The sequence below is a fragment of the Toxotes jaculatrix genome, chromosome 16 (genome assembly GCF_017976425.1).
Source record: "Toxotes jaculatrix isolate fToxJac2 chromosome 16, fToxJac2.pri, whole genome shotgun sequence".
Taxonomy (NCBI): Eukaryota; Metazoa; Chordata; class Actinopteri; family Toxotidae; genus Toxotes; species Toxotes jaculatrix.
In genome coordinates this window covers 11,883,274-11,904,425 of record NC_054409.1, presented here as the reverse complement: position 1 = coordinate 11,904,425, position 21,152 = coordinate 11,883,274, and the positions used below count along the sequence as shown (strand labels likewise).

The 21,152-nt window shown below is 39.6% G+C and overlaps 1 protein-coding gene across 3 annotated transcripts in view; it reads right to left on the bottom strand.

The window, feature by feature from the left end:
* Positions 1–20,637, bottom strand: part of LOC121195027 (cytochrome P450 26B1-like) — a 35,131-nt gene extending 14,494 nt beyond the window's left edge. The window contains exons 1-11 of one of the 3 annotated variants that reach the window (XM_041058181.1): positions 20,168–20,637; positions 19,252–19,329; positions 19,067–19,151; positions 18,468–18,503; positions 18,054–18,193; positions 17,614–17,737; positions 16,759–16,903; positions 16,308–16,418; positions 13,382–13,509; positions 6,528–6,615; positions 1,402–1,552 (exon numbers count right to left, since the gene is read on the bottom strand). In XM_041058181.1, the coding sequence (XP_040914115.1) occupies positions 1,402–1,552; positions 6,528–6,615; positions 13,382–13,509; positions 16,308–16,418; positions 16,759–16,903; positions 17,614–17,737; positions 18,054–18,193; positions 18,468–18,503; positions 19,067–19,151; positions 19,252–19,329; positions 20,168–20,357 (1,276 nt within the window). In that variant the 5' untranslated portion in view covers positions 20,358–20,637. The other 2 variants (XM_041058182.1, XM_041058183.1) reach the window with 2 other exon arrangements.
* Between the last annotated feature and the right edge of the window lie 515 nt (positions 20,638–21,152).

Below are 21,152 nucleotides of genomic sequence, written 5' to 3'. Positions count from 1 at the left end.
GCAAAATATAACTTTGTGTGATTTTTTTTTTATCCCTTTAATAATCCAGTGATTCTTAAGATTTATCTATGTGGGAATCCCTGCAAAGTGACACCAAATCCCAAACTGAAAACAAGAATCATCAGCATTCAAAATGCCCGAATATTTTGCCTGTAAAAAAAGAGGAAACTAAAATGAAACACTAGGATTTAATTAAAGAGTTTAATTAAAAACATAGCACATAGGCTCATAAAATAACCATGTAGAAAGATAGTCAAGATGTCATAGTCTGATACATAACATGAAGTTACACTCTGTCTCATACGCCAAACCAGAAGATAACATATGAAAGACACTAACAGCATTTAAATGACTATGAAAGACTGTGTATGTGTACTATACTTTTATATTAATAAATAAGACGGTAAAAATAGTTTTTATCAGTGTAGCAGATAGAGACAGAGTTTTGTTTGGTTTATGATTCATGTGCTAAAAATCGTTCAAGTTACCCAGGTTATTTCAAACGTAGATGTGTGCCGTGAAACGCCTTGTTGCATCATGTACATGTGATTCAGATGGCGTGCGCATCACTGCCGACTGAATGCATTCAAAAATAACCAGGTTAGTGTGTGTGTGTTTATGTGTGTTTGTGTGTGAGAGAGAGACTTGCATACTAAAAGGAAGCAAGTCAGTGTTGGTATGACGAACTGTTGCTAAGCAGTGGTGGTTGCTAGGTGGTGGAGGGGGGGAGGGGAGACAGGTTCGCAGCCAGTGATGGAATCTGAGGGCTTACCTCTGTATTTGTGTGTGCACGTGTGTGTTCCCCTGGTTTTATCTGGTTTAAACGGTGATACTGCAGCGTGGGGAAAATACACAGTTTATACCTTATCCACGTTGCAGGTTTGGAGGTATTTTCAATTTCTTCTGACAACAAACAACATTAAAAAAACAGGACAAAGGAAGGTGTATCTTAATTGAACCTTGCAGCAATGTCTGATGTATAAGACAAGTTAATGCAATTAAATTTAATGAGCAAATGTTTTTTGTGATCTTTTTTAAACTGTAATATATGAGTAATTAAAAAAACTGTCAACAAAATGCTGTCTGGCAGTGTCGGGTTCAACAATGGAAGAATGAGTCATTTACTTTGTCTTCTGGTGCAGATTCATCAAAGGAAGCTGCAGAATATCTGGCAGAGGAACACACAGAGTGAAACCAGCACGCTCCTCGGCTTTCCCCAGGACGATTACTGTATTATACACAGCGGGGGAAAGCCTCACAGTTTGATGGCTTCCCTCTCATTGTGTTCAGATATGTTCCGGCTTCTTTTTTTTGGGGGGGGGTAGTGCTCATGTGATTTCTTTCCCCCCCAGTTTATCAGCAGGCAGATCACTAAATATACTGTGCAACCCTAACTGGTACCTCTCTCGTCAGATCTGGTCTGATCCAGCCGGGTGAAAGACATGGTGGGGGGGTTGGTGGGACGAGACACTGGCAGCCATTTGTACTCAAGGTCCTGTGATGGAGGGTCCAAACACCAGTCGTAGTGCTTTAACAGGTATGTGCACGCTTCCTGTCACCAAAATACAAGGAAACAACCCTGTTTTCTGTATGTGTTGTTTTCAGTATCTTCGCTGCATTGACATCAACAGAACTTACTTTCTGCCAAACAGATGATGCTTTGAGTTAAGAGCAGTGGGGGTGTAAGTGACAATTTCCTAATTTTACAGCAGAGCAAAAGCAAAATGCTAAGCTAGAAGGCACTTGGCAGAGCAAGAGCCTCCGCCAACACTGAATAGGTCTCCAACTTGCAAAGCTACAGCCTCCATAACACTTTACGTCTGTTTGTTTGTTTTGTTTTTTTTTCCAGATATGAAAATAGCAATGCAACGCAACACCTTTTAGCAGCCAAACTGAAACAGAACATTAGGTTGTTTGGACTTGGTAGGCGGTTGTAATGGCTCAAATTATGAACAATTCTTAGTTTTACACACATAAATCTGAAAGTTGATAACCACTTGAGTCACTGGATCTGAACATTTTTTTTTTTTATCTTTGTTCATTTGACTGTCTGGGAGAGTTCACCATATGCAGTTCTCATTTTGCACCAGTTAACGTGACATCTCCGGCCTATTTTTATATAAAAACTGAACTACGGCACCACCACACAGGAAAAACCTGATCTTCTATTGTACTTCATTCTACATGCTAAGAGCTCTGTGGCTGGTGATATCATAGCCAGGATCCCCCATTGGCTGACACTCAGCCACTGAGCCGACCAATCGTATCCACCAGTCACAGTCAGTTACCCCGCCTCCCTCCATTTTATGAATGAAAACTTTTCCTGATAGAGGGGGAGGAGCAGGATGAATGAACGGGGAAGGAGGAAGCGAGGAGAGAAGCAAGGGAATGGAGGAAGGATGATGAAGGTGGGGGGTGGGGGGGGGGGTTGGAGTCACATCTCTGACCTAGAGCTCTGTGGTCTACTTGTTACTCTGGTCACGCCCTCCTGCATGTGTGTGTGTATGTGTGGTGGCGCGTGCATGTCGTCAGCCTGCTGAGAGCCAATCAGACACACTTTAAACAGTCAAATGGTTTAGCCTTTTAGCCATAAGAGAGTAGGCTACAGTGAGGGATTGAGGTTCAATGTGTACATCACTAATGCAAAATAAACCTCAGGGATGGATGGTGTGTATACTTTGTGCACAACATGAAGCAACAGTGTGGGGGTGAGTCAGTGTGTGTGCTGCTCAAAGTTGCAGAAAACTTTACTAAGGAACTCCTACGCCACGCCACTCACTGTTTCTACAGTGACGGGTTGACAGGTGAGTGGTCTGTGTGAATGAATATTAAATGAAAGACGAAATCATTATCGAGGAGTGTGAAAGGGAACTAGAGTGTTTTTGATGACATTCAAGTAGATTTGATTATGTAAAAAATGTATTTAATTAAAAATAAAATAAAAAATGTAACCCAATTAAATTAGAAACTTAAGTTACATGACTTCAGTTGTAAATTAAATTGATTGCATTTGCATAAAAATTAATGTAATTTAACTACATGAAAAAATAATAATCTAAATTAAATTTTATTAAACATCATCTGATATTTCACTGAGATATATTGAGTGTAGCTTCTCTTGGCTACAAAAATCATGTTCTGCTCAAAACCAGTAGCTCCAATCTGAATATAGATATGAAACAGATAAAATTTTAATTTGATGCTTTTTACAGACACGCAAAACTACAGCTTAGTACAACTTGGGTTTTAGTTTAGTTTAGTTGCTAAAAGTAAGTCCAATAGGGGAACAAACATGAGTTGTCTAACAATCAGTGGGTATAAGTTATCTTATGAGTATGTACTACAATACACTTGCAGTGTTCACACATATGATTTGGTACTTTTTAAAAAGAAAAAGAATTTGCACACACCTTTACAGCAGTGTTTCTGTGACCGATTTACTGAAGAGTTTCAGTCTTCTCTATGTGGTATTTACATTATTTTACCCGCAAGCCTCTGGTTGTTTCTATTAATACATTACACTGTATTAATACATATTTAAATTATGTAAATAGTAAGTTTCGATGACTAGATCCTTCTTTCAAATCAACCTGTCAGGTGATTTCAAAATGATTCCTTAATATGTGCCCACTATTGACTAACGCACGCACATGAATTGCTGTTATAGTGGTACAACATGGGTTAATTTTCTGCCTCGATCACAGTGCTCCTGCTGTCTAGAGTCTATAATGGAAACAATATGTATGTGAAAAGGGAAGATGACTACCCATTGTCCACTTGGAGAGCAAGAGTATGAGAGCAATGCTGTGCCCCACATTATCCCATTCATGCCACTTGCTTAAGCAATAAAAAACAAGCAGCCCCCAGTTATCTAGAATAAGTAATCCAATTTTAAATAATGAGATATGATTGTCCTGCTGAACAATGAGGAGAGCTGAATGAGGAGAGAGCAGATCATTAAACCGTTGTGAACATTTCACCTGAGCGCCATTCAATCAGGCCCAACATTTACAGTGAGTCATGTGTGTGAGTGTGTGTGTGTGTGCGTGTGTGCATGTGTGTGGAGGATTGAGTCATCCTTCACTGTTGCATTCTGGATAGCTCACAGTAACACCCCCATCCATATGCATGTGTTGCTGTTTTTGCTCTTTAATAATCTGAGAAGAAAGACGTCCATATTCTGTCTCAGTGATCTACCACAGTAGGTTAAACTGTTAGTTAACAGTCTGACTCAACGGATGTGGACTGCTGAGATAAGCCTCTTATTGGCTGACTAGTGCAATCTGCTTCCTTCCGGCAGCTCTCTCATCTGGTCTTTCTTGCTAAGTTCATTGAGAAACAGCAACGATAAGCAGTTGACCTGGCAATGAATGAAGTCATTAAAACAAGGCTGTGCGGACCATTGGCTCAAAATCAAACAGAACTATGTTTTCTTTTCTACATTCCAAGTGTCTGGCTGAGGAAAACAGGCCGCATGGTTAAATCCTTTAGGTAACCATATAGTCTTTGAAAACAACATAAGACACATATTCTTACTCTTAGCAACCGTCACTATGCATGGCAGGTCTCTAAAATGTTGGGTTTTTCCACAAAAGTGTGAGAAATCAATTAAATTGTGTATCTGATCTACTGTAAGCCACTAACATTAGCATGTCTGGCTAACCAGCTTATGTAGTAACCTAAAAAAGTGTTTGGGCCAAGGAGCAGTTAGTTCACTACATTTTGTGAGGCTTTATACACATATGTGCATACACAAGCTAAAAACAAACAAAGAAAAAGATATATTCAGTCCTTTTACCAGAATTTTTTAACCTGCACAAGGTTTGGCTGTGGTTACTGAAAAACAGAGGGGATCCTTAAAACCCAGATCCACAGACTTCCAGTGAAACCCTTGGGGATCTACTGGCCCACAGCGGTTGTTTTCACCCTTGCACTCCCCAGTGTTAAGGCTCAGAACACATGCATACACACACACTTGTACATACACACACCTGTTTCCAGAGAACACCCCTACATGGGAAATAAATCCCTCTCTTTCCTGTTGTCACACCTGTAGCACACCTGTCATGTTCTGGTGCCTTCCATAGGCTGTGTGTCTGTGTGTGTGTGTGTGCGTGTCTATATGTCTCTTGAGATATGCAGCGGTGGCTATGGTGAATGCAGCCATGGGGAAGGGCAGGTGGTTTAAACAGGACAATCTGTACCTGGACTCTCCTGTCTGATATCTCTAACACACACACACACACACACACACACACACACACACACACACACACACACACACACACACACACACACACACACACACACACACACAGCCAAGCATTTCATCATTCCCATGAGCAGTGCTCTATTTACTGAGCAGTTGGGGGATGGTTCACCTCTCTCTCTCTCTGTCACTGCTGGTTTCTCTCTTATTTCATTCAGTGGGCATTAAGCCTCAAAACTCAACACTCAGGCTGTCCTTGTTCTTTGTTTATCATAATATGTCAGTGATCGATAGTTACAGCAGCATCATCCAGTAACAGGTCCACTACAAATGACCAAAAAGGTTTCCCCACAAGCTTCCCTATTTTCACCTATTTTTACTCCATTTATTAAACATATTATATACTCCATAATGCCAGCTAGTTTGGTAGTTACGTCTTGGGGAGAGACAGCAAGACATCATGAAAGGAGGAATTTCATCATATTTTTAAAGGAGTGTTATTTCAGTGAATTATTCTAAAATATGACTGCTGGAAATCATGCAACAGAAAACAGACAAGGACACAAATCCAGACAGTGGACACGGTTCTGTTAAAACTACACTGGGTGTCTGCATAGATGGACAGGTTTAAAGAAGCAGGTGGAATGTATGATCTGTGAGCAGTGAATTTTGGGCTTTACCCATAAAGTCTGCATGGACCCTCATGGCTATGCAGACACAGAGTATAATTTCTGCTTAATTTTACACAGGTGCATCTGCATGATAATTTCCATAATTTCAGCATTGTATTTTCATTTGGTTGTAGCCAAACAAGTGTAAATTCTGGGACTACAGACTTATATTTTCAGACATTATAACTCACTAATGCAAATATAGTTCTCGTTCAAGGGCTTTCCAAGTTGGTCAAGTCTGATTAAAAGTTGTGTATAACGTTAACATTGTCTGTATCTCACATGGATGATATCAATAATGCTACAAAACTATTTCTGCAAATTAAGACTATTTTACATCAGGGCTGCTGCATCCTCTCCTCCCTCTCTGAAAAGGATAAACACATTGGAAATAAAGTTTCCATTTTCACTTTCACTCAATCCACTAAACTTCCATTTAAAATGAAAAACGCAGAGCTGAGGCAGCTCAACATCTCAGCATTTTAACGTCTTCTGAGTGCCTGTTTCTCTGGCTAAGGAACTTTTATTAAATGCAAATGCAGAAAGTCCTGAGGAAAGTGAAGAAGACTGTTCCTTGAGTCAATTCTTTTGTATGCATGTATGTGTGTTTGTGTGAGGTGATGTTATGAGGAAAGAAATGGAGTCACCTTAAGGAAGACACTGGTAAGTTTAGATCCAATACAGCTCCTGGGCCCGCTGCCGAAGGAACACAGGAAGTGCTCCTGGCCCGCATTCCTGCACATATAAAAACACAGTTTGATGATTTCTCAGAAATGTATTCGTGTGCATAGAAAACAGAGATGCAGAAATCAACATTGTACCAAAATTTCAAGAGGTTTATAGGTGATATTCGATATTTGGTGCTTTTTTTTTTCTACAAATCAGTGCTCAAATCAGTACTGTTGAACAGGACTGGATCTCTGTGCCATGTGCGCCAGTTAAACGACAGTCTTCTCTCTTGTAGATTAAAAGAAAATCACCTGAACAATTCTTTTGTGGAGAATAACACAACACAGGCATGAATCAGTGCCACAACTTGACTTGTTGTCAGGAACTTTTCAGTGTCAACTCCTAACAAAATATATTTAAAATAAAGAGATGCTAGTTGGTTCAAGCAGCCGGCAGGTTTGTCAACAGCCAGCTCGTGCAGGCCATCTCTTTCCTCTCACCACTAATGCATCCTGTCTTCCTGAAACCTGAGCTCTGATTAAAGGCAAACAGGAAGCATTAGTGGCGTGTATAGTCTGGGTCCAGTGTGTGTGAGAAGGTTTGTGTGTGTGTGTGTGTGTGTGTGAGTTAGAGACACAGACAGAGGGAGAATATTAGTGTTCTCTGCAGCATCTGTCTAATGGTTTAATGTACTATTAGGCTCATCCTGAAACAGTAAGACGTGTAACACACAAGGCAGTCTTGTAACACTGAGACACAGAGAGAGAGAGGAAGTCTTACCAAGCAGCCCAGCATAAGAAGGTTATATCAAATCTGCTGAGTGGACGGGAAGTGAATCATAGAGTGTAATCTATTGTCCAGTATAATTAATTTTTCTGCTATAAAATGTTATGAGAGAGCAGTCCGAAACAGCAAGACTGAACTCTGAGGCCAAAAGGACATTAAAATCATCCAATTAACTATTAGTTTGAACAGAGGGGATTCAGAAACATGCTCTGGTACCACATTGACATTTTTCAAGTGGTTCAATAGCAGAAAATGTTTTAGTGATCTAAATCATCAATGGTAAATGCTAGATTTTTGTGTCAGCACAAGGCCTCTTTAGAGCACCAACATTCAACAGCCACAAAGGGAGAAATGAAGCGGCGAAGACAAATATCTCTGCTCAGAGTAGCAAAGTGTGGACCTGAAAGCAATGAAGTGACAAGACAAGTTGTGTCGAATACATATAAATTAATGAACTTTAAAAAAAATATTTTATTGGTACAAAACATGGCAAAATTGAATGCTTTGAGCTGGCCTAATTCTTCATTTGTTTAGCAATTCAATTAGGTCTGGTGAAATAGTTTGTGCTCATAGCAACCGCTAGCACAACATAACATAACAAAAAAAGCCCTGCTCCCAATAAGAAATCAGCTAACATGAACATGATATTGCAGGCTGAATGAATGAAGTGAAATGAAATGGCAATTCAGCATCTAAAGTAAGATTCTTCATTAAAATGTTCACTAAATCCAGTGCAGTTGTTTTCTTTACCAATAAACCGACAGACTTTCTAGTAAAATTGGACTTTTTTCCCTCGCCATGTATTTTAAGACAGTAAATCCATTATTAAAACTGCAGTTTAAATGAATTGAACTAGCCTTGTCTATTACGACACAGACTATGACAAATTGACCTGAAGTTATCTTTAGGGACTTAAGCTGACATATCATTTCTGATTACTCACAAAACGGTTGATTTATTGACACAGAGAAAAGGTTACATGAATTTCCACTTCAAATAAAAACAGGTGGATGTCAATATTTTCTGTAGACAAGTAGGCCACTTCCCCTTTTTAGATGTATCTAAAACTAGCAACACAGCCCGTTGCAGTAGCTGTGATTTTTATCTGTTTGGTCGCGTTTCCGATTAATTTATCTACAGCCAGAGCCTGTGTGGGCGTTTTGGCTGATAGGATGTTAACTTGCTAGCTCTCCTATTTGCTTCCAACTGGAAAAGCACACATATACATGTACATGCACACACTGGGCGGCGATATGTACACATGGAAGACAACATACACAACTATCGCATAGAAATGTGCACGAACCAATAGACGATGTGGTTACACTGTAGTTATTGTAGGTGAGCTTGTTATGTAACTGGACTGCAGTCATTAAATTAAGCAGCCAGGTGGCGAGGAAAGGAGCCAGGCAACTATCAAGACTGGCAGGAAAATAATCTCCAGGAAGACTGACAGATGGCGAAGCAGAGAAAGAAGCAGGTAGGAGGAAATAGAAACAGACCGGAAGATAAATGGAAGATTGTGTGGAGAGGAGATACAGCAAACACACAGACAGGCAGAAAGAGAACTGATTTATTCATCCTGAGCAGGGTTTTCCATTGGTTTTCCGAGAGCTTAGGTGCTGCCTGGGTTCCGCGGAGTTGGTGGTGGTCAGGCGATTTGAAATTATTCAAAGGAAATTTAAGCAGCAAGACCTGTCATGACAGTTAAACTGTATCACCAATATTTATTTCTGGAGTAAAACTGTATGGGTCCTAAAAGCTCCTGGTTAGGCCTATTTAGCTGGCACCCCCCCACCTGTTGGGGCTTTTTGAGCAGTCCAAACACTGACTGTTGATTGGCAGGTCATTTCTGATGCCAGCTTACCTTTCAGTTTTGTTGTCGCACTTTTGTTTTTACATTCATACTGATATGCCGCCTAAATGCCTTTATATGTTCAAATCATTTCTAAGGCAGTGGGGCAGTGTCGTTTTTAGTACAAATGATTCAAACACACTTTCTTATTAACCTTTCTGTGTATTTCTATGATGCATTTTGTGGATTTTACATCATATTGTCTGAAGGAAAGTCTCCTCTGACTCATTCCTTAAACAAATCCCATCCTGCAGAGCAGGGGGTATACACACACACACACACACACACACACACACACACACACACAAAAGAGCAGAGGGAATCCCCATTGGTAAAAACGGGTGTGAGGTGGCCAGTTACCATGACAGCAGCTACCTGTCTGCTCATTCATAATTTTTCTCAGCTGAGTGCTCTGTTGCTTTCACACACATTTCAGTAAATTCCATAACTAAGTTAATATTGTCTTCTGCGTAAGTAGATCATAAAAAATAATTTGTTGAACTGATGTTTTTTGAGTTCAAGTTATTCCAGTTAAAAAAAAATATCTAAAAATTGACAATGAATGTAAACTTATATGCAGCTTACATGCAATGGTCCCTGTAAGTGATATCCTTGAGATAAGACTACAAATTCACTTTGTCATGCAGTGGATGCTAATGCTGTAAGAAAAATACAATTCCAATAAAATAAGATACTAATTTATGCACTAGATCTTCATATCCAAAAATATTCTGAGGAAGAGAGGGTTTGTCTAAAAAATAATAATTTTCTTGACCTTGAAAAATGGCTTTATCATGAAATAGCTGAAGATATTTAGACACTGTTGTATGATCATGTTTGCAAACGGAAAGAAAAGGCAGGAAAAAGAGGGTAATCCCTCCTGTGAAAACGCTTGCTAAAAAAAAACTGATGCTGCTAAAAATGTCCGTGCTTGCCTATTTATAATTTTATTTATCTTCATGTTCCACTAAATGGGGTTTTATAATGGTGGTTGTATTTAACTGATAAAAGGGAAACCCCACACTAAAAGGGGACATTTCCTGTCTTTGTTCTGAGAGCAACACACATGCGCACAAGAAAAAAAAACATGATAAGATCTTCTCTGACTCATTTTTCTGTATCCCATCCCACTCCACAGGGCATCATTCTCCCTCACGCTGCACACACACACGCACGCACGCACACACTCACAAAGGGAATTGGTAAAGATGGTGTCAGGTGACGGGTTTCCATGGCAGCAGCTACCTACATACATACATTCATAGATTTTCCCCCCTTGCTCTGTGAGCCTGAATGAACGTCTGAAACATGAATGAGAATAAACCAGGTGAATGGGGGAAATGGATGAATAGAAAAACAGTTGACTGAGAGAATGAATAAGTGAAGGAAGTCACTTATCTCTGTCTGCTACCCAGAGCAGGTAGCAGACAGAGAGTGAGGGATGTGAGTGAAGGATGTCGACCCATAGCTTTTCTTCAGCTGTCTCTTTGTGCATCTCTAGTCGTGTTCAGAGGCCTTTTTTTTCCAAATCTGATCTTTATGGCTGTCTATCTGTGCAATACTGTATATGTGAAAGCGATAAGGTTAGATTTAAGCATTCAGGCATTGTTAATCTTTCTGCATTGGTTGCTATGGTAACGATGTAGGCGTATGTATGTACAGCATTATTTTCCAATCAGAATCACAAAGCAAGCTGCAGTCTAGACAACAGGCCAAAGTAGATTACTAGTCTGCTATATAAGGAAGGATTAATATGTCAGAATGAAGGAATGACTATCTATCCCTCTATCCCTCTATCTATCCATCTATCTATCTTAGCAATAATACATGATTTGGCAGAGGAATTGCCATTTTTATCTCATAATGCATGGCCTCTGATCACAAGCAAAAACAGAAGCTGTGTTCAAGGCATCATCCAGGTTTTAAAAGTGTGTTTGTAGACAGTAAAAGTCATGGTTATGTCCGTGTCACCCCAGGATAGCTGGATTAGATTGCAACAGGTAAATATATCACTAAATGTATGCATAAAGTCCTTCCTCAGGTAATAATAGCTACTATTAGTTATTAAACTAGTGACTTACTAAAATGGGTTGCAGTATTACATGAACTGTGATTTAACATTAAAAAAATAACAAAACCTAAATGGCCATACATTCATTTGCTCCTACCCTCTGATAGAACACCAAGAAGCAATTCCTAAATTAGTGTTTACACTGGAAGCTGATAAACTGTTAAAAATCAATGTGTGAAAAATAAATATTTAACTCTTCTAGGTTTAGCCACAAAAACAAAATGGTTCAGTTTTGGGAAAGATGATGTTTTGGGTTAAAATAACTACTGTATGTGCTTAAGGTTAGACCTACGTCATCGTGGTTACAATAGTAAACACACGGTTAGAGGTCGTGGTCATGGTTAAAAGAAACAATGTTGACAAAACACTGAACTTTAACACAACGTTTTGTCAGCCCATCCATCCACCCTGAGCTCCTCCTAACACTCTGCATCTGGTCACCTACTCCCGCCACAACTACTATGGTCACTGGAGGGCTCTGTCACTTGAATGAAAATTTCATTCAAGATTCAAGAAAATGGCTTTCTGTGACTCATTTCCTCAATCTTTAATGTGTCACGGCATTGAAAGCTTCCTGTTTCAGTGTGTGTCTCCACAGCTAACCACAGTGGAGTGGCAAGTAAGGTGTGACACATTCACCTGCCAGGAACAGTAAAAGAGAAAATCTCTCGGATAAAAGAACCTGCAACATGATGAAATTTTAAAAGTCAAACTTCAAAATCCTATTTCATCAGTGTGGAAAGTTAAGTGCTTTCCAGGAGCTACTTTGTGATACTCCGTCTTTTTAGTTTTGTGATTTCCTATTTTACTATTTTCCCTTTAGCTGTGGGTTAGATGTTTTAGAGAACAACACTTTTTTGTTCAGAGAAAAAATTGAAACACTTACTAAATAAAAAAATCATAATTTCTTGAATCTCATTCTGGTCTAATTTCTGCTTCTGTGGGTGCAGAGAACAGTCTCTCTGCCTCTGATTTTTTTTTTTCTCCTTGGGCAACTGCTCTTTCTGAAGGACTGAAAGAGTATGAAAAAATCAGACTGATGAGTTGAGATTGCTGCAAAGTTTCTGACTTGCTAGAATAACTTAATCCAGTGGAGTCCTGCAATAAACACAACCTGTGAGAGCCCCCATTTAATTATTGTTGATACAGCATCAGAAAAGTCTTGTTTTATTACTTGTATGGTAATTTCAGAGACTGTAGTTTGTGGTGCTGCATTGATTTGTGTTTTATTGTTCTAGGGTTCTGATGGAAATGCAAACTTCCATCAGAAACCAGATATTTATGGTAAATGTAAGATTAATATAAGATTTATATCATATATATATATATATATATATTTTCTGACTACATGTACTTGCAGCTGAGGCCAACCTTTAAATGCTGATAAAAAAGGATAAGGATATGATAGCCAGCACCTAGTTAACTGATTTTGAAATTATTCTGAGGTGACATTGTCACATTAAACACGGCTGCAAAGGTGGCTTTTACCAAAGGTAAAGACATTTTTACCTAACAATCCCATTCTCTGTCAATTTCAAAGTAAATATTCTTTCACTTATTGCAATGAGAAAGAATCGTACATGCTGCATGTTGGAATGCTGTAACATTCAGACATTTTGATCACAGACAGATAAAACTTTGACCCACAAAGCCTGGGTCAGAGGATTCATTTACTGCTGGAGATGGTGTTTCTATGCAAAGCAATCCCTAGAGCCTTTGCACAAATACATGAGCAAAACCAGACATTCAAATACATACAAACATACATGTACATGCATATGCTGTACATATACATGTAAATACATTTTCACCAGTCATTTTCAAAAATTAGCTTTTCAATGTAAATGTAATGCAAATTTTCTTTTTTCCATTTGCCTTAAATGCTTGCTTTTCATATGTTTTGCTCTTCATGTCTCTGGGGCTCTTTGTACATTATATATGGTAAACCTCCCTTTTCAATGACAACTTGTGTGTGTTCTCTTTTCATTTTCTTCTTATCTAATTTAACCTTAAACCTAACCTCTGGACTATAAAGAGGAAGCACATGGGATACTTAAAGTCTATTTTCTGAAACAAGGCCTAAACTTAATAAACAGAGAGACTAAATCTAACATTCTCACCTTCCGCTCCACCTCTCTGGTAGGAAGTTGTCTGGCTGCTGGAACACCTCTGGGTCACGGTGGACGGCGTGGCTGATATAGATTGTGCCGTAATCCTTTGGGACATGGAACCCTGCCAGGGTGGAGTCCTACACACACACACACAGAAGGGGACATCACATTATTATACATGAAAGGAAAATAACGTCATGATAAGTTTGTGATGATCTCATTATATTTCTATTGGCTATCATCTGTCTGATAACAGAATGCAAAAAGCTTGCACACTACTGTGAAATTCAATCTGATGTCAAAGTTGAACTCTGTAAACTTTCACATGCTAATTACTGCTGCTAACATCCAAGTTGTTGGAAAGTAAGCTGTGTCCAAACAAGAGTCACCATGACAGTTCACATACATATATTTCCAGCGCTTGAAAGAATGAACATATAGCTCAATTTACAAGCTGGAAAATCATGCAAATGCCTCAGTAAATGCAGATGCTTCACATCTGATTCAAACACCCAGGACTGCAAAGCAGATTTAGTGTAGTGGCACTGCACACCATCTGCAACACTGAAATGACAGCATTGTAGGGACATGCTATAATACCCATTTGAACCAAAGTGAATGGGAGACATTTTTAATCCTGATGTTTTGCTGGAATGAAAACTATAACTCCCTTTTAAACAAGATTTCCAGAACTAGTTTTTCTGGTGAAAGGAGCCGCCTTGGGGCAAAAACGCCACTCACCCAATTGTTGCCCTTTTAATTCACCTTTTCACTACATCCATTAGTAGCTGCACTAATGGACTGCCAGAGAACATGATCACTGTTTCTCTTTCCTCTCCCCGCTCTCTCATTTTTCTCTCTGCCTCTCTCTGCTGGAGTGGAAAATCTTATACAAATCTCTTTCTTTCTTGCGGTTCTCACTGAGAGATGTGAGTTCATTCTCCCTCCGACCTGCTCTCACACACTCAAACTTCAAGTTGCTAAAACTATTGCATATCTTAGTTCCACCTGATGGAGCTTCTACTTTTTCCACCTGACTGTGAATTCTAATAATTTTTTTCTTTCTTACACACCTACCTGCACACATAAACATCTCATTAACTCTTTTCAGTATAGAACCAGCACTTATCTCTTGCTTTTCTACTTAGTTGTTTTTGAGGGTATACAAAGGGAATGGCAGGGGAAGGGCTGTGGCAGTGGAAATATGTCAGTAATTAAATGTAAGGAGTCTTCAAAAGAGCTACTTTTGTGCTTCAACAAAAACAATAATCTTATGCGTATATGAAAAGCACAACAGATATTCGAGTACTCCTTCCTTCCAGGATGACGGCCAAACCATCTGCTTTTTTTGTTCCTGTTTGTTTCTTTGTTTTACATTCTGACCTTGATGGACTTTATGGCTTCACAAATCCTATGAAATGCACCTTTTCTTTGAGTTCTTTCTCCTCTAAAAATGAGCCTGTGACGGCCCCGAGGCCGTCGGGAATCAAAGTGCACTGGCGCGTTTCCTAGAAGTGACAAATGACTTTCCACTCGGCTTCACGGCATCACTAGCACACATCAACCCCCCCCCCCAACCACCACCACCACCAATCCTGACCCCCACCTCCCTCCCTCCCTTCTTTCCTTCTGGGGGAGCGGAGCCAATCAATCACAGAAACGGATCAATGCCTCTGATTGGGCTGTTGCATAAGCATGTTTGATGAGGTCACAATGATCAAAGACAGCCGCCGAACCCCCCCGCCCTCGGAGCAAACCGCCGGCCAATCAGGACATGGAATTTAGGCTAAAAGTGCGACTGTATTGGTCGACAGAGCTGATGTCATGCCAGCATACAGAGGAACAACGATCATTTTAATGAATTAAAATGTATACAGTAACACAACAACAAAGGTTTTACTAGACTAGAATATTTAACAAAACTTTATAGAGAATAAGTTGCCAGTAAACAAACACATGGAAACGCCAGTATAGTCAATGTAACAGGACTCTGTTTCAACAAAATTCTTTAACGCTGCAAAAGAAAAAGTCTCAAAAATAGAGGTTGCTCCATGACACCAACACAAGCTGACATTCACCTAATGCCTCAAAATTACTAAATAAGACCTACTGAAGTGTTAATATAAAGAACTGTAAAACAATCCTGTTATTTTGTCCAGCCCCTTTAGGTCAGGGGAGAAGAGCTGACAGTGGAGGAGACTTTCATCTACAGTAATCTGTCGCCATCTAGAGGAAAGGCGTGTAACATGCACAACTACACAACAAAATGGCCTGGGACACCTTTTGAAGACTACAGGAGTATGAATTCATAAAGGTACAATAAAGACCATTATAGATCCTTCAAAGTGTACAGAAATAGGAGACATTTCATAATACAGTGTACATTAGCACAAGGTTTTCTCAGGAGGGAAATAAGCTCTGCTACAACACTTAAACCCTTGTTAAAATTCCTGCCTTTCCCACATCTGCATAAATTTAATAAAGCAAAAAAATAAAATAAAATAGGATTTTATTCTTCACATTTCTTATTGTGAACTGAACCAAAAACAGCTGACATGTTGTAAAATTAGAGGGGTTATACTTTTGTTTGCTTTTATTTTGGCACTTTATGATCCTCAAAATGTTAATAATCCATGGATTAATGTCTTTTTCTACTTTTGTTCTGATTGTTAAGATGCACTGTACAACTGCATCTACTTCAGGTCGAAGCTGTGACACATAAAGTCAGACACATTACATCTGGAAGCAAAGCCTGAATCCTCGCCTCCCCCCACACTTCACGTTACACTAACATTTGCTGACAATGGTCAACTGACCATGGTGTCCCTATTTTTCACAGACCAGTGCAGACCCTCCATGATCTTGAGTCAAGTCAGTCACCACAACCAAATCTGAGTTCTAGGATGAGTTTCAGTCCCCAGATGAGCAGTCCTACCTGATCAGCTATTCTGCGTCCACCAATGAAAGGAGGCCAGAGTCTCTGCACCTCCAGCAGCACTCTGTGTAAGTAATCAGGGTCTTTTTTAGCTCGCCGACGTGCCTCCTCCTGATGGAGAAAGAGTGGGTTTTGGTTGTTAGCTTAATGTAAAGCAAGAGGGGCTAGCCAAGAAAAGTTATGGCACATTGTTATGATTATTATTATTACAGATGTCTCCTTTTTGCTCAGGGTTTTCAGAGCTAAAGAGTAAAGATGATGGATTTGACTATGTCTTAACTAAATTCAAAGGAATGCCTTAATTTCCTTTCAGCAGTTTTTCTTCTTAAATTATTACAATCGGAAGACCTACAATGTCCGTGTGAACCTTGAATCACACAAAGTTTGTTGTTTGTTGCGTTGTTGTCATTTTGTCTAGTCAACATGTGTGCTTTTGCCTCTGTCTGTGTACCTGTTCATTTCCACTGAGCGCCAGTGTGAAGGAGGTGAGAAGCGAAGCCAGAGCTTTGGGGATCAGAGCTGAGATGAACAGCAGGAGATGCTGGGAGGCACAGCTGGAGTCGGGCAGCGGCAAAGAGCCAAGAGAGCCGACGAAGCTAGAGAATGGAGAGAGAATTTCATGTATGAGAATGGCAGTGCAAAGATGAACAGTCATCACTATTTTCAGTGGATAATGTTGCTGTATTTGCATAGCACGTGTGTGTACAAAAAAACACATTAGTGAAAATCCAACAAATGCAGTGCTTGGCTGAGGTAAAAAAGTTGACATACTAAAACAAAGAGAGGATACGATAAAAGCCAGAGGATTTTCCATGTTGGTGCTGTGGAATTATATATTCATATAAAGTTTTAGATAATGAAGACACACACTGACACACACTGACTCACTGATTTTATTTTGTAGATCTTTCAGAAATTAATAATAATAATTTAAACTTGCACAGCAATTTCATGGAAACATAACTACTGTTACTTGCAATGTCCAGAAGAAGCTGAATTTATGTCAGTACGAAATGTCCACAAACTAAAATGTGTTCCCATTTCAACTTCTACAGGGAGTATCTTTGAGAATGATTGTAAAATGAAAATTCCTGTGTGTGTGTGTGTGTCTGTCTGTATGCAACAAGAATATGTGAAGAGAATTAAAGAAAGAAAGAAGGAGGATGCAAGAAAGTGAGAGAAGAAGAAGAGAAGCAGTGAGGAGGTTCCTTCTGTCTCTGTACAACAAACTGTGTGTATGTGTGCGTGAGTCTGTGTTTGTGTGTGTGAAATGAAGAAGGAAGCACAGAGACGGGTGCAAACTCACCCCTGTGTGTCATTCTCCAGTTTGTCTTTGATGATGTCCATCAGTTTGTCTCTGGCGTCCAGAGCGGTGGAGAAACCCGACGACCATAGAGGAACCTTCACATTCACTGGAGCAGAGATCAGGCCTGCAGGGGCCGAAGAAACACATGCAAAGATGTTCAAAAAACACAAAACACCGAAAGAAATATTTTTTGAACTGAAATGAAAAGCAGAAGTGGTCGATTTTGCAATGCTGTCTTACAGAACAAAAACACTGACTTAAGAAACAAGTTGTGAGAGCGAGCATCTTACAATACCAGTGCTGCATTTTGATGAAAGACAAATTCGTCAACCATTTATGGAACAGTTTGTTTGAACTGAACTGATAGTTGCAGTAAGAAAAAAGAAGGCTGCTCAGGAAGGCCAGGGGCAACTCTGTATTCACACATCCATACTCCCTACCATGCCAGTGCTGGGTGCAGAGCTGTGTGATTTCCTGGAATAGTTCAGGCTGCTCCTCCGCTCGTACGTTCAGAAAAAGGCCCAAAACCAACTCCGTCCCCAGGCGCTTAAAGACAGAGTAGACACACTCTGGCTGCCCACTATGCATACATAGATCAGTTGCATTGATTAGCTACATACATTACTCTTACCGTCCAAAAATATTAAGTCTTTAATCTTTAATGCAAATATGAAGTGACTTGAATGTAATACTGGTAATATAGGAAACAAATGGACAAAAGTCTGTATAAAAAAAAAAAAAAAAAAAAAAAAAATATATATATATATATATATATATATATATATATATATATATATATATATATATATATATATGTTAATATGTATATATGTTATATATATGTTAAGTGCTACCTGAGTGAGAGGTCTTTCAGACAGCGCTCACATACACTGTAGAGAAAAAAGAGGTAGAGAAAAACAGACTTTTTAAAGTAACTGCAAGTGCGTCTTTTCAAAAATATGTCCTGGGAGGTAATTTTGCTAAATTGTGTACATTATGACAATAACATAAACAACATGCCCTTTTTATTCTAGCATTAAATCACCACATTACACCCAGTATAATTAGTGTGGAGACGTGTCGCCCATGAAACATACAGGGACTCACTTCATCCACGTTTGCTCAAGAAACCTTTGACATAGACGAACAAGTGTTGCAGCAATATAAGCCCTGCAGTTGCGTCACAAATGTCCTCGCAAACATTTCTGGTGCCACTGTGGACATCCATGGGTCAAGAGGTGGGACACAAATAATGTCTAAATACGCAACCTCCTCTCTTAAAAAAGAGAATGAGCTCTGTGGACCCATTTAAACTCATGAAACTAAAGCCCGAACGAGGAACCACGCCACTCTCCAGGTCATAAAAACATGAACGTCAACACCATCAAGGGAATCTACAAATATAATGTGAATTTACGCTGACACACTGTTCAGTAACATTACTTTCCCCCACCTTGTGATATAACTGCTTGATGATTCCAAACAATTTCCTGTAAACAGGCTGGTGAGGGACAGGCGGAGAAGACATGCCTCTTCACCTGAAACACACAGATACAAGTTACTCAGTGTAGTGAGAAAGCCACCTTAGAAGCTCTGTTTTGTGATATTTGTCAGGTTGTTCTGTGTGTGTGTGTTTACCATTAGAGGTGACAATGGTGTCACCATACATGTTGGTCATCAAGTCAGTTGGATCCTTCAGAAACACATTGGACTTCTCTGAAACACACCACATACCCTGATTACATACACAACAAACATACAATATACACACACTGTTCACACACTTCTTACACAATCAATGTCCATTTGAGGTTTGATTCTGTATGCAGGTGTGTGTGTCCTAAAAACAAAGCAGAAGAGAGCAGATGCTTCCCTGGAAGTGCATCTGCATGTAAAATTAACAATCTCTGAACAAGTCCACTTACTTACCAGTTCTGTGATCTAATAAATGGTGTATGTACTTTTAAAATCTCAATATAATGTGCTGTTATTTCCTTTATTTGGATTTTTCATCATGTTATATGTTGTGATATTAACTTGACATTTTCCTGTTTGCAAATATTGCAATATAAAATAAAACATATAATTTGATATCTATTGTACAGGCCCATCCTGGTTAATAGTACAACTATAACTATTTAAAGGGTGACCATATTTAAACTTCATATCAGTTACATCCCCCCTCCTTCCCTCTCTCCAGTACCATCACGAGTCTTTCCCATGACTGATCACACTAATCCTGGGGTGCATTTTTCTCCATATAGAAGAAATTTTCCTTTTGTTCCTTTGCCAGAGGAGAAAAAAAATCAGATTCAGGAGACTAACAGACGCACTAATTTCCTAGTGAATTTGTATAATGATGAAACAAATAAGTAGAATTACATAATAAAATTACCAACTGACTCATTGAATTATCATTCAGACTATAAAACAGCCATAGTTCTGCAGAGGTTAAGTGTATTTTCTCACTAGGAGCAAAGCTTTAACTCTGAGATTATGGTGCGTACCTGCACACACACACACACAAATAAACAGTCGTGCACGGACAACATACCACACAGCAGCTCTCTCATCCCCTGCACAGAGCAGATGAAGGCGGTCGGTCTGTTCAGCAGGCGGCACTGAAACAGTCTGCTCCGGTGTTTCTCGATCCTCTGCCGGTAGAAGCTCACCGGGTCCCGGTAAAACTCCAGCGACTTGTCCCCGAGCACCGACACACCTGCATTTCCTGGTAGTTTAGACATTCAAGGCCGAGTTAAGAGGACGCGATTTCGCCCCGTTTGTCTCACTTGAAAGGTGGATGTTGAAAACGGCTGTGTGCTAAGAGAACAGGAACTCGAAACTTTATTAAGACTGGGTCCAGTTTCGGACTAAATCCTGCTGTCATCGACTATTAATCCTTTTAATTCGCGGGGCAGCGCAGGAGCGACCTGTGTGTCAGATTACTGCTATCTCATTGTTGTCACTGTTTTCTCTGAGGTAACCCAAAGTATCCAGCTGCACCGGAAAGTGATGCGTTCACGGCTCTCGGGAATTTAGGGTTACTTGTAACTGCTACTTTTTGGTCATGAAATCACTGTGCTAAGCTGACACTGGTAGTAGGAAAATATTAACTGCGTCCTGTAACAGCAGGGTCATCACACCACAGCACAGGGAGTTTAAACACAACCTTATCAAACCTACAGCATCTGGCTCAGTCCAGATCATTAGTACCATCGCCCACAGACCGTGAGTGACCTCTGGCCTTCCTGATCCTCGACTGAGTGATCATTGAAGGCTTTATAGCAAAGCTCAATACTGCTGATTTAATTATTTACATTAGATTTTGTTTGTACAACGTGCAGATTTGTTGCTGGAGTGCACCAAATGAGTGAGTCAATGTGAAATCTGGTGGCAAACAGTTTCATGATGAAACAATATATACATGAAACAATATGAGTTCTGTTTAAACTTTTTTATCTCCTGAGTTGAACTCATTCTAATGAATTCATAACAGAGGGAAAGTCTCTGAATTAGGACAATGCATTGATCTCTTGTAC